The 13,341-nt window shown below is 46.9% G+C and overlaps 1 protein-coding gene across 1 annotated transcript; it reads right to left on the reverse strand.

The window, feature by feature from the left end:
• Positions 1 to 1,062: 1,062 nt before the first annotated feature.
• LOC125528005 (UPF0481 protein At3g47200) lies at positions 1,063 to 3,501 on the reverse strand. The gene has a single exon (XM_048692518.2). It carries the CDS (start codon positions 2,976 to 2,978, stop codon positions 1,455 to 1,457), a length of 1,524 nt encoding a protein of 507 aa, XP_048548475.2. The 5' UTR covers positions 2,979 to 3,501; the 3' UTR covers positions 1,063 to 1,454.
• Positions 3,502 to 13,341: the final 9,840 nt, after the last annotated feature.

Raw genomic sequence — 13,341 nt, forward strand, 5'->3', positions numbered from 1 at the left:
ATAAAGAAGACGCTCCCCCCACACTCTGTCCGCCGCCCACTCTCGCCACCTCTGCTCGCCGCCCACTCTCGCCGCCTCTGCGCCACCATGTCGATCTGCCGCCTGGGCGCTTCCGATTTTCGCGGAGTCCGCGAGCGCCGCTCCGGCGCATTCTCCTCCGAGATCTGGTTTCGCGAGAAACGTCTCGTCCTCGTCACCTTCGACACCGCAGAGGAGGCGGCCTGCGTGCACGACGCGGCGGCGTGGCGCCTCCTGAGGCCTCGTCGGGATATGAATTTTTCCAACATGTCGAGCCAGCGGGTGCAGGATCTGGCGCCTCTCCCGTGGCTTTTCACGAACAAGGATCGTCGTGTCCACCGGAGGCGGCAGCGTCGCCTCGCCATCGTAGAGAAGGACGTGGAAGCCTTGATGGTGTGGCGCGGAGGCTTCCCACAAGACATCGTCGACGAGCGCCAGTTCTACAAGCAATTGAGATCGGAGAGGGACACGAGGAGGAGGGAGCGAGCCGCCTATCGTGAGGACAAGCGTTCGCGGAAGCAGGCAGCTCAATTGAAACTAAAGCTACGAGAAACGACGGGTTGGGACGTTGAAGAGGAGGCGTATACTGACGCCTACATTCAGACATCGGAGGAGGATATTACCGAGTCGGAGTCAGAAATCGACGAGTAGTGGTCTTTTCTTTTTATCTGTGTACGCTAGAATTATCTATGTATCCATTTTTATCTGAAAAAATGGCGGGCGGCTTCGGCGACGTAGCAGGCGGGCGAGGGTGTGAATCCAATGTGCCACCGACCAGCGGGCCCGGTGAGGAAAGAGGGCGAGCTCGCGCGCGTCCATCTTGTGTCCGCGCCGATGCAAATCAGGCTCAAAAATAGGTCGGGAATGGATCGGCAGGCGGACGAAAGCGGACGTGCGTCCGTTTGGGTCGGCGCGTTGGGCCGGCTTTTTTGTCCACGCCGACCCAAACGGACGGCCGCGGCCAAAATGGATCGCCCCATTGAAGTTGCTCTAATAATATGAATTTGAGATTTCTAATTTGAGGTATCCGGATGTACGATCAAATGTTTGAGGCGTGACCGGCCGGCACGTTCGCGAGTGTTTTTTTTAGCATCAGTATAGACACAAGCGCTCATATACACGCGCATACATTCACCTCTATGAACGCACACACGCACACCCTAAATTATCTTGAGATTTACGAAATCACCGTAGGCGCCTCGTCGTCGACATGAACGTCTTTTCCCATTAAAAACGCATCGCCGGAAATACTAAAATAAATTTCAAGAATAATGCGAGCATTAAGATTTGAATCCTGATGGGTTGAGGATACTACTGTGCATCTAACTAACTCAACCATAGATTGATTCGCGAGTGTTTTGAGGGGTCGGATATGCATGTCGCGAGTGTTTTGAGGGGTCGGATATGCATGTCCGGGCTGTAGATGCTCACCCGAACTAGGTACTTTTGATATAGCCGAGCATGGTATATACCGTCTGCAGCATGGACGGCACGACGAAAATTGCGGCCGCCGCGAGAAGCGAGACGGCCACCCACGGCGACGGGAAGAAGTGCAGCACGAACCCGCCGCACCACCAGCTCACCCGCCGCCTCCGGTGGCACGCTACCGCGTCGACCATCTCGCCGAACTCATCGGGCAGCCTCGCGCCGACTGTCTGCGCCCCGAGCTCCCGGAAGAAGTAGACGAGCTCCGCGTCCGTCAGCCGCGTGGCGGAAAGGACACCTCGCCGGCGCAGAAACGTCGCGTCCTGCGGGCACCGCACGAGTCCCTCCATCCGGGCGACGTGCGTCGTCACGCATGCGCCGTGCGCCCAGTGGAACCGCATCTCGAAGGCCAGCATGTTGTACAGCACCGCCGCGCTGTACTCGTGGACGTGGAAACACGGGATGCTCATCACCGCCACGGGGCTCGCCGGCCGGCTCCAGAACGACATGTCAAGGTCGCCTTGGCAGGTCGACGCCGCAGCCTGCCGGAACCACACCGCCGAGTGCCGCAGCTCCACGGAGCAGGGGAACAGCCGCTCCGACTCCTTCTTGATCTTGAGGAGCTTCAGTGGCGTCGAGAGGATGCAGTACTTGTTAGCCGGCACGCGGGACCAGTGGAAGAGGTGCAGGACGTGGTGGAACTCCGCGCCCGCCGCGTCGCGGGCGAGGCACGCCCGCTTCGGGCAGACGTCGTCGAAGCAGCCGAGCACCACCTCCTCGACGGAGTGGCGGAGGATCAGCCTGCCGCAGGAGGCGACGAGCAGCTTGACGGCGGCGAAGGGGACCTGGTTCTCGAGCACCAGCATGTCGAGCTTGATCTGCTCGGCGTGCTGCGCCACGGCCATGTGGAGAATGAAGTACTCCCTGTTGATGGACGCCGCCCGCGCCGCGCTGTCGGCGTCCTCGCCGACGCCGGTCTTGCTGAGCATCATGCTCACGACGAGGACGAAGCAACTGTCCAGGAGCAGCATCTGCAGGAACTTGTCCTCGTCGTCCAGCAGCACCTTGTCATCCGCCCCCGCGTCCGCGTCGTCGTCGGCGAACTCGTCGCGGAGGCGGTCGCGCTCGGCCGACAGCGCCGCCACGTAGGCGTCGACATCGAGCCCGCACTGCTCCTGCAGGTACCGCATGAACGGGAGCTTGGCGTCGTCGGGGAAGGGGAGGCCACGGTCGCCGCGGTGGAACGGGCCGATGGCCACGGCGCGCACCGCGTGGAGCGCCTGGGCGCCCACGGCGCGCCGGGTGCACGGGCGGAGGATGGTGCCCGAGCGCTCGGCGAGGTACCACAGCATGGGAGTCCGCGCGATGAGGTCCCTCATCACGGCCTTGTTCACCGTCGCCGACGTGAGCTTGCGCAGCCACTTCCGGCCGGTCTCGCCGTCGACGGCGTCCGATGGTTTCGCCTCCGCCGCGATGTCAATGTCGATGCTGTGGTGGTGACCGTCCAGGGGGCTGCTCAGCTGTTCGCCCTCCATTGCGATTTGATTTCTCAATCGAATGTTCACGGCTTAATTTGATGTTACAAGCGGAAGTTAACTACTCCTCTTGGTTGGGACTGGAGACAGATTGGCGACAAAGAATGTGACAGACTTGAGGAAGGATTCTTGCTAACATTCTTGCTGATCGATAGTGGACAAGAGAAACAGGCAATAACTCTATTTATATCTATCTAATCAATAATGGAGCTCGTCTCTGGATTGCGTTGCCATGATGTATGATCATACAGAGACATCGACAAAAAAGGGGAAATCGAACATGACACCTTTGTCCGGCTGGTTGTTCATGTCTGGTAGGAAATACTGCTCTGTTTATTTGGTAGCATGGGACTCCTAACCACTTGGTTTGGGCCCTTCTCTGCCTCTCTGATCGAATTTTGGTGGATTTTTCCATTTTCATGCTACTTTGTTTTAGCTGTAGCCTGTAGGGACTTTCCTTTAGCTTGTTTGTAGTAATTTCAATTTTTTCTAGTTATTCGTCTTACTTTGTGGTGACGTCAGTTGCTTGATCAAATTTCACAAAGTCAAATTCAACTTTCATTCCTCTCCGAGTATGTGTTTGACTTTGTCAATGTTGTCTGTGACACGGAATTGTGTGAAGTTGACGTGCTGTCTGCAAGGCTGAAAATATTTCGATGTGCCATCACTCGTTATATCAAAGCAGCCACACCTGGGTTTGGTTGGTGTATCTCATTCATAGAAACAGTGCACCGGGATGTTTTTACCACAAAAATTGGCACCCGGGTGTTCTCTTTCAAAATTATCAGTTAAACATAACCAGCGAACGTTCGCTAGAAGAGCGTGGCAAATTTAACGTTCTGTATGACAATTTATGTTAGCGGAGGATGGCTAATTTCTTTCACAAGGATGACAAAAATCTGTCTAGTTCTGTTTTTTTTTTGCAAGGATTTGGCGTGCTTGCTAAAGAAATTTGCCATCTTCGTGACAACTTAAATTCTCATGATTTTTTTTGATTTGTCATGCTCTTCTAGTGAACGTCAGCATAATAAAAACTAATGGAAGAACGTTATTTTTAGGGATAAATGCGAACACCTCATCTAGTCCCCCCACACGCACATGCATACATGGAGTAGAGGACAAAAGTTAATGTTATTTTGTGCTAGATTTTTCCATTTTGAAAATTTAAAATATTTTGTAGTTCAAACCGCCGATCTGATTAAAATCCATTTTCCCCAATAAATCCGCCGTGACAAAACCTTCAAAATTGGGACGATTTTTTGTTCCAAAGTTAATAGGTTTGGGTACGTAAATTACTCCCTGTGCCCCATAATATAAGAGCGTTTTTTACACTAATGCAGTGTAAAAAACGCTCTTATATTATGGGACGGATGGAGTATCAGCCATGCAGTACATAAGTTATCACGTTTTTTACACAAAAGTTATTGAGGTATGTTTCAACAACTTTTCCTTGGTGAAAGTTACCACGATGTTGTACTTAAGTTATCACATCTGTGATGTGCAAATTATCATGATATTGACACATAAATTACTAGGGGTATGGTTCTTCAACTTCTTTTCCACATGTCAAAAGTTATCACAATGTTGCAGGTAAGTTATCAGGTCTGCAGTGCAGAAATTATCATGCTATTCATACAGAACTTGTCGGGGTACGTTTCAACATTTTTTGGTGCTATTCCACCACGACGATGCTCGTCGATCACATTTTTCTCGGACAATTTGTCGAATACAAACGCGGGAAATATAGAATGTTGTCCATGACGTGCTCTCGTCAATGGCTATTTGCATGTTACTGCAGCACCTGTCTCCTCGGTCACCCTCATATACTCCTCTTATACCCCATGCCGCCGAGAGCTCCTCCAACTCGTCTTTGTCGGCAAGGGCTATGCGGGCCTCGCCATAATGAGTTGTGGCTCCACCTTCAATGGCCTCCCTCCGAGCGTCATCATGGTCATCCACCTCGAGATCTAGTTGCACACTCGCCAGAATTGAAACTAGGATTGCAGCAGAAGGCGGCCGCACTGAAGCACTACTAAGGAAAGCAATGTGTAGGGTATGGTGCGGGTACAATAATCCCATTCCATGTCCATGTTTCTCAAGGACTTAATGAATGGATCGAGATGGTTGACTAGAGGGGGGTGAATAGGCAACTACCAATTTTTTATTTTTTCTTAGCAAATTAGGGTTAGTAACAAATAAGTTGTCTAGATATGCAACTGCGTGAGCAACCTATATGATGCTAGCAACACAAGCAAGCAAAGGATACAACACAAGTAAAGCTTGCACAAAGTAAAGGTAAGAGATAACCACGAGTGGAGATGGTGGAGACAAGGATGGGTTATCGAAGTTTCTTCCCTTTGAGAGGAAGTACGTCTCCGTTGAAGCGGTGTGGAGACACAATGCCCCCCAAGAAGCCACTAGGGCCACCGTATTCTTCTCACACCCTCACACAATGGGAGATGTCGTGATTCCACTAGTGGTGCCCTTGAAGGCGGCAACTGGACCTTTACAAACAAGGTTGGGGCTCTCCCCACAACCAAATTGGAGGCTCCCAACAACACCACGAAGCTTCACCACAATGGAATGTGGCTCCGAGGTGACATCAACCGTCTAGGGTGCTTAAACACCCAAGAGTAACAAGATTTGCAAGGGATTAGTGGGGGAATCAAATTTCTCTTGGCAGAAGTGTAGATCTAGACCTTCTCAAGCAATCCCTAAAGAATCAACAAGTTTGATTGGCTAGGGAGAGAGATTGGGCAAGAATGAGCTAGAGAGCAACAATGGAGTTTGGAGGAGGAAGAGGTAGTCAACTAGAAGAAACATGTCATCTGGCTAGACACAAGTGACTATGTCACGGGGATGTCGGAACACTTCAACGAGAAAGAAGAAAAAACCCGGTAACGAGGATAACGATATAGTGAGCATGTGTATGACTCAATAGGATACCGATGCATCTCAGGTTTTGTAAAGTATCGTGAAACAAAGGGAGCATGACATGATAACCAAAGGTTAACTTGAATGTCATTCGTGTAACCATGGGGTCGATATGGACGTCCACGGCTCCCAGTCATTGAACGAAGGGGTTTCATTCATGTCTATGTTTTACCGGACCTACAGGGTCACAAAGCTGTTTTGGAACGTAGCGATGATTCAAAAAAATTCCTACGTGTCACCAAGATCAATCTAGGAGATGCTAGCAATGAGAGAGAGGGAGTGCATATTCACACTCTTGAAGATCGCTAAGCGGAAGCGTTGTAAGAACGCGGTTGGTGCAGTCATACACGCAGCGATTCAGATCGCGGTCGATTCCGATCTAAGTGCCGAACTACGGTGCCTCCGCGTTCAACACACGTACAGCCTGGGGACGTCTCCTCCTTCTTGATCCAGCAAGGGGAGAGGAGAAGTTGAGGGAGAACTCCGACAGCACGACGACGTGGTGGTAATGGAGCTCGTGGTTCTCCGACAGAGCTTCGCCAAGCACTACGGAGGAGGAGAAGGTGTTGGAGAGGGGGAGGGCTGCTCCAGGGGAAGGGTGCGGCTGCCCTCCCACCCCCACTATATCTAGGGGCAAGGGAGAGGGGGCCAGCCCCCCTAGATGCATCTAGAGGGGGCGGCGGCCAAGGAGAGGCTTGCCCCCCAAGCCAGGTGGGGGACGCCCCCTCTAGGGTTTCCCCCAACCCTAGGCGCATGGGCCCTAGGGGGGGTTGGCGCCCAGCCCACCTAGGGGCTGGTTCCCCTCTATATTCAGCCAATAGGGCCCTCCGGGGCCGGTGGACCCCCGGAACCCCTTTGGTGGTCCCGGTACAATACTTGTAACCCCCAGAACACTTCCGACGACCGAATGAGGACTTCCCATATATAAATCTTCATCTCCAGACCATTCCGAAACTCCTCGTGACGTCCGGGATCTCATCCGGGACTCCGAACAACCTTCGGTAACCACATACTATTTCCCATAACAACTCTAGCGTCACCGAACCTTAGGTGTGTAGACCCTACGGGTTCAGGAACCATGTAGACATGACCGAGACATCTCTCCGGCCAATAACCAACAGCGGGATCTGGATATGTAACATCCCAAAATTCTAAATTTTGGAATGCTATAATAAATAGATAGATTTGATTGACTGTTTGATTGATTGAGTGAAATTCGAAACCTTTTTGAAAGTTAAATGAGAGGGAATAAAAGGACTTTCCCAAACTTTCATTTTGCATTCGTGATCTTCGTGAATTCAAATTCTTTTCACCACAAAACCCTAGAGAGAAGATGACATGACTTCTTTCATTTATTTAAATGACAAGGGGTGTTGAAAATATTTGAATTTCATTTGAAAAATATTTCCAACCCAGGAACTTTATGCAACTCAATGATTTTCACGAGCAAAGATAAAAGGGCCACGCTACGCGTCGGCCGGTGGATAAGTTAAAAACATCCGCCGCCTGGCTAGCCATTGGATGCGCGCGGGATGGCCGTCCGATGTACCCATCCACGTGTGCCACCTCCTTTGCAACAAGAACGGTGTTGCAGAAACATTTATAACATACGTGGTGTTGCAGAAACCTTTCAACAGATGTGATGCTGCAGATTCTTTTTGCAACAAAGATTATGTTGCAGAAACGTCTGTAGAATTTTTTTGCAACAAAGCTAAAGTTGCAGAAATAATTTTGTCTTCACTTTTATGTAGGTGTTTTGGAAGAAAATTTTGCAACATCACTGATGTTACAGGAATCTTTCCTGCAACACGGAAGATGTTGCAAGAAATAAAATCACAGTCCGCCGTTCGTCGCGGACTTCCGTCGAAAAGGGGTGAGGAAGGAGTGCCGCTGGACCTCCGACCAGGTCGGCTCGCCGTTATCCTCCTCCCCGGCGAGGTGGGTGCATCGCGCGCGGCCGACGGTCGCGATGGAAGCGAGTGGCAACGGTGGCAACTGTGCCTGACCCCGAATACAACCGCGTCCCCATCCTCATCTCCGGTGAGGTGGGCGGCTGCCGGCAAGGGCATCAGTAGTGGTGACTTTTAGCGACAACTATCACGCAGCGATTGGTGTTGGCGAGAAGAAAGCAATGGAGATTTCCAGGGAAGAACACTCATGGAGGAAAAAGTCACCGTCTCTATTGGGATAAGGTTGGGTGTGAGAGTAGTGGTGCATCTCCACTAGACACGCGTCACGCAAATGAGGTGGCGGAAGAAGTCCCAGTTATCCGTCGGTTGGCGGTAAGTATTTCCCAAGATAAAATGACTTCTTCAAAACATATGAAATATGAGTTGGGAGTCTCAAAGAATTAAATTCAAAATTCTTTTGAATTTATTTTTAATTTGGAGTTATTTGAGTTTTATTCAAATTAGTTTTCTTCAAAAATAAAATATATGGAAAACAGGGTAACATGATTCCCTACATCAGAAAATTGGAGAGAAATAAATTTGAATTAATTTTGGTATTTTTAAAATGATTTTTATGTGGTTTTATTGCATCAGTAGCACTCTTTGCATTATTTGAATTTTTGTAGATTTTATTTGGTGCTATAAAAATGTTCATATTGTATAAAATCTTTTTCTGAAAGCTTTTATATATAATATGCCTATATACAATTTTAGTTTTACTTTCGTTTTTTAGTTTATCGCTTTCTGTTTAAAAAAAAAACAAAAACTGTGCGCGCGCCTGAAACTAACTGTCGCTCACGTGCGCCCCATCTTTTCTTTTTCTTTATCCTATATGGGCCAGGCCCAGCTGGCCATATTCCTTCCCCATATTCTTTTTCTGTAGTTTTTCTTTTCTATTGCTCAAAAAAAATTGCAGTGTGTGCGGCCGGCCGAACCGCTAAAGGCCCATGGCGCACCTTTCATCTCTGTTTCGTATATTTTCGTCTACGTTTAGTCCCGCATTGCCTAGCCTTTGACTCCTAAACCTTTTTTCATCTATAAATATAGACCCATAAAGCCTCCAAAAATCATCCGATTCGGATTAAATCAATATTTTGATTTAACTAGATAAAAATATTTTTCTCCTTTCCGGCGCGACTTTTGGAAATTGTCTCCTTTCTCCAAAGTCATCTTTTCTCCGCCTTATAAAGATATCTTTCTTTGTTTTTTTCCTTTCCTTTTATACTTCCGTAGTTTATTATTTCTAGACTAATACGATAGAATAATTAGATTATCAATTAGTCTACGTATTTATACATTAGACCCTAGCCGTAGCTATTTTTCTTCCGTAAAACAACTTGGCCCTGATTTTTCAAATAGCCATAACTTTTACTCGTTCATCCAAATTAGATGAAACCAACACCTATAGCTTCGTCTTGTTTTCACCTATCCAGTGAACCTGTCACATCAACTTTTTGAAATTTTCAAATTTCGAAATTTGTTCAGATTCATATTCAAATTTCTTTTGATCATAACTTGAGTTTTATAACTCCGATTTAATTGATTCTTTTTGCAAATCGAAGCTCTTGACCTAAACTTTCTGATAAGGCCAAATTCACAAAATTTTGGTACTGTTAGAAATTGTTTTATGTTGCAAGAGTTATTTGCTTGGTTTTGATGTTTTCCGAACTGTCTTCTTCGTTCTTCTCGATCTTTTGAGTGATTGCTTATGTGTGGTTACTATTGCTTGCTCACGATAGATTGAACGGAGTGTGACGAGTAGAACTATCAAGAGTTATGAGTGTGATTCATCTTCATCAACATTGCAGGCAAGTTCACACTTTGATCATATCCCTTTCATACCCAGTTTTTATGCATTAGTTTCAACCCTCAAACATTGCATGGTTAGGACTTGATAACATGTGGGTATCGGGAAGTAGTTGATGAGGTAGAACCTATTGCCCTGTTACATTCAAACCCTTGGGAGTTACTTCTATGCGTTGCTTATATTGCTATGCTATGCTCGTAGACGTGGTTTGGGAGAGTGAAATCCATGACAGATGTGAGATTGTTAATTAATGGTTCAACTTAAGGTGGCAACTTAAATACACATCTGGGTGGATTGAGGCACATAAGTACCCAGTGTTGCCTGTATTTTTGGAAATCCTGGAATACCCGTGTGATCTTCCTATGGACCGCCACCCAGGCTCAAAGGGAACTAAGATGATTCTTGCTAGAAACTTCCGTGTGTAGCCACAAGCTATTATGGGCTCTAGCATAGTTGAGTAAGTTACGTGAAGCTTTTGAAGAGGTGGATCAGCAGGTAGTGGGTTTGTAAGTTTGGTATGGTCTGCCAGGAGTAGAGAGTTAATGTTTCTGAAAGACTGTGTCTCGGTCATCCGTTTCTCAAACACCCTGTAGTGCGAGAAAACCAACAGAGGAGATCGAGTCTTGTGGGGAAAAGTGCGCAAACCTCTGCAGAGTGTACAATCTAAGCATGGTTAGCCGTGCCCCCGATTATGGACAATTTTGAGTATCTAGTACTTGGAGTATCTTAAGTATCTCATCATTTTACTTAAATAATTTGTTGGGTTATTGATGGGATTGAGTTGGAGGAACCTTCTCAATATTTTCAACCAACTTTGTAGTTAAATAAATTATATTCCTTTGTAGTAGGGAAAAATTGGCTTTTCACAAAAACATTATAACCATAGAGCTTTTCCACCAGCCATATATGCATGTAGTGATAGCTATTATTCATCATTATCCTTTGGTGTGAATTTGCCAGTACATTCAATGTACTGACCATTTGTGGCTGCAACGTCTCATGTTGCAGGAATCTTAGGACGAGTAAGTGATACGTTAGGGTTACGATTTCTACACTCAACTTTGCCGTTGGTGTTGATGGGAATCCACAACCTTGTTGTTACTTCCGCTGTTTGGATTGAGGTAATAGTATTTACGTTATTTTATACATGTGATTTACCTCTGTTATAAATCCTCAAGTACTGTGTGTGTCAGCATAGCGATCCAGGGATGACACTTAAGCACAGAGACTTGACCGTCTGAGGTCGGGTCGCTACAGGATACCCATGTTGGCTCCCACATGTTCCACGATGATCTCATCGGATGAACCACGATGTCGGGGATTCAACCAATCACGTATACAATTCCCTTTGTCCATCGGTATGTTACTTGCCCGAGATTCAATCATCGGTATCTCTATACCTCGTTCAATCTCATTACCGGAAAGTCTCTTTACTCGTTTCATAACGCATGATCCCGTGGCAAACTACTTAGTCACATTGAGCTCGTTATGATGATGCGTTACCGAGTGGGCCTAGAGATACCTCTCCGTCATACGGAGTGACAAATCCCAGTCTCGATTCGTGCCAACCCAACATATACTTTCGGAGATACCTGCAGTGCACCTTTATAGCCACCCAGTTACGTTGTGACATTTGGTACACCCAAAGCATTCCTACGGTATCCGGGAGTTGCACAATCTTATGGTCTAAGGAAATGATACTTGACATTACAAAAACTTTAGCAAACAAACTACACGATCTTATGCTACGTTTAGGATCGGGTCTTGTCCATCACATCATTCTCCTAATGATGTGATCCCGTTATCAATGACATCCAATGTCCATGGTCAGGAAACCATGACCATCTATTGATCAATGAGCTAGTCAACTAGAGGCTCACTAGGGACAAATTACGATCTATGTATTCACACATGTATTACAGTTTCCGGTTAATACAATTATAGCATGAACAATAGACAATTATCATGAACACGGAAATATAATAATAACCACTTTATTATTGCCTCTAGGGCATATTTCCAACAGTCTCCCACTTGCACTAGAGTCAATAATCTAGTTACATTGTGATGAATCGAACACCCATAGAGTTCTAGTGTTGATCATGTTTTGCTTGCGGAAGAGGTTTAGTCAACGGATCTGTGACATTCAAATCCGTATGCACTTTACAAATATCTATATCTCCATCCTGAATATATTCATGAATGGAGTTGAAGCGACGCTTGATATGCCTAGTCTTCTTGTGAAACCTGGGCTCCTTGGCAAGGGCAATAGCTCCAGTGTTATCACAGAAGAGAGTCATCGGGCCCGACACATTGGGAATAACTCCTAGGTCAGTGATGAACTCCTTCATCCAGACTGCTTCCTGTGCTGCCTCCGAGGCTGCTATGTACTCCGCTTCACATGTAGATCCTGCCACGACGCTTTGCTTGCAACTACACCAGCTAACTGCCCCACCATTCAAAATGTACATGTATCCGGTTTGTGACTTGGAGTCATCCAGATCTGTGTCGAAGCTAGCATCGACGTAACCCTTTACGACGAGCTCTTCGTCACCTCCATAAATGAGAAACATATCCTTAGTCCTTTTCAGGTACTTTAGGATAATCTTGACCGTTGTCCAGTGTTCCATGCCGGAATTACTTTGGTACCTCCCTACCAAACTTATGGCAAGATTCACATCAGGTCTGGTACATAGCGTGGCATACATAATAGACCCTACGGCTGAGGCATAAGGGATGACACTCATCTTTTCTCTATCTTCTGTCGAGGTCGGGCATTGAGCCGTGCTCAATTTCACACCTTGCAATATAGGCAAGAACCCCTTCTTGGACTGATCCAAATTGAACTTCTTTAATATCTTGTCAAGGTATGTGCTTTGTGAAAGACCAATGAGGCGTCTCGATCTATCTCTATAGATCTTGATGCCTAATATGTAAGCAGCTTCTCCAAGGTCCTTCATTGAAAAACACTTATTCAAGTAGGCCTTTATACTTTCCAAAAATTCTATATCATTTCCCATCAATAGTATGCCATCCACATATAATATGAGAAATGCTACAGAGCTCCCACTCACTTTCTTGTAAACACAGGCTTCTCCATAAGTCTACGTAAACCCAAACGCGTTGATCATCTCATCAAAGCGAATGTTCCAACTCCGAGATGCTTGCACCAGCCCATACATTGAGAGTTGGAGCTTGCATACCTTGTCAGCATTCTTAGGATCGACAAAACCTTCCGGTTGCATCATATACAATTCTTCCTTAAGGAAACCATTAAGGAATGACATTTTGACGTCCATTTACCATATCTCATAATCATAGAATGCGGCAATTGCTAACATGATTTGGACGGACTTCAGCTTCGCTACGAGTGAGAAGGTCTCATCGTAGTCAACCCCTTGAACTTGTCGATAACCCTTAGTGACAAGATGAGCCTTATAGATGGTCACGTTACCATCCGCGTCAGTCTTCTTCTTAAAGATCCTTTTATTTTCTATGGCTTGTCGATCATCGGGCAAGTCTGTGAAAGTCCATACTTCATTTTCATACATGGATCCTATCTCGGATTTCATGGCTTCAAGCCATTTGTTGGAATCCGGGCCCGCCATCCCTTCTTCATAGTTCGAAGGTTCACCGTTGTCTAACAACATGATTTCCAGGACAGGGTTGACGT

The sequence above is a fragment of the Triticum urartu genome, chromosome 5A, assembly GCF_056163025.1.
Source record: "Triticum urartu cultivar PI428250 chromosome 5A, HENAU_Tu73, whole genome shotgun sequence".
NCBI classification, from domain to species: Eukaryota; Viridiplantae; Streptophyta; class Magnoliopsida; order Poales; family Poaceae; genus Triticum; species Triticum urartu.

Excerpts from the sequence above, each read along its gene's own strand:
- LOC125528005 (XM_048692518.2), bottom strand. The coding sequence starts at position 2,978 with ATGGAGGGCGAACAGCTGAGCAGCCCCCTGGACGGTCACCACCACAGC.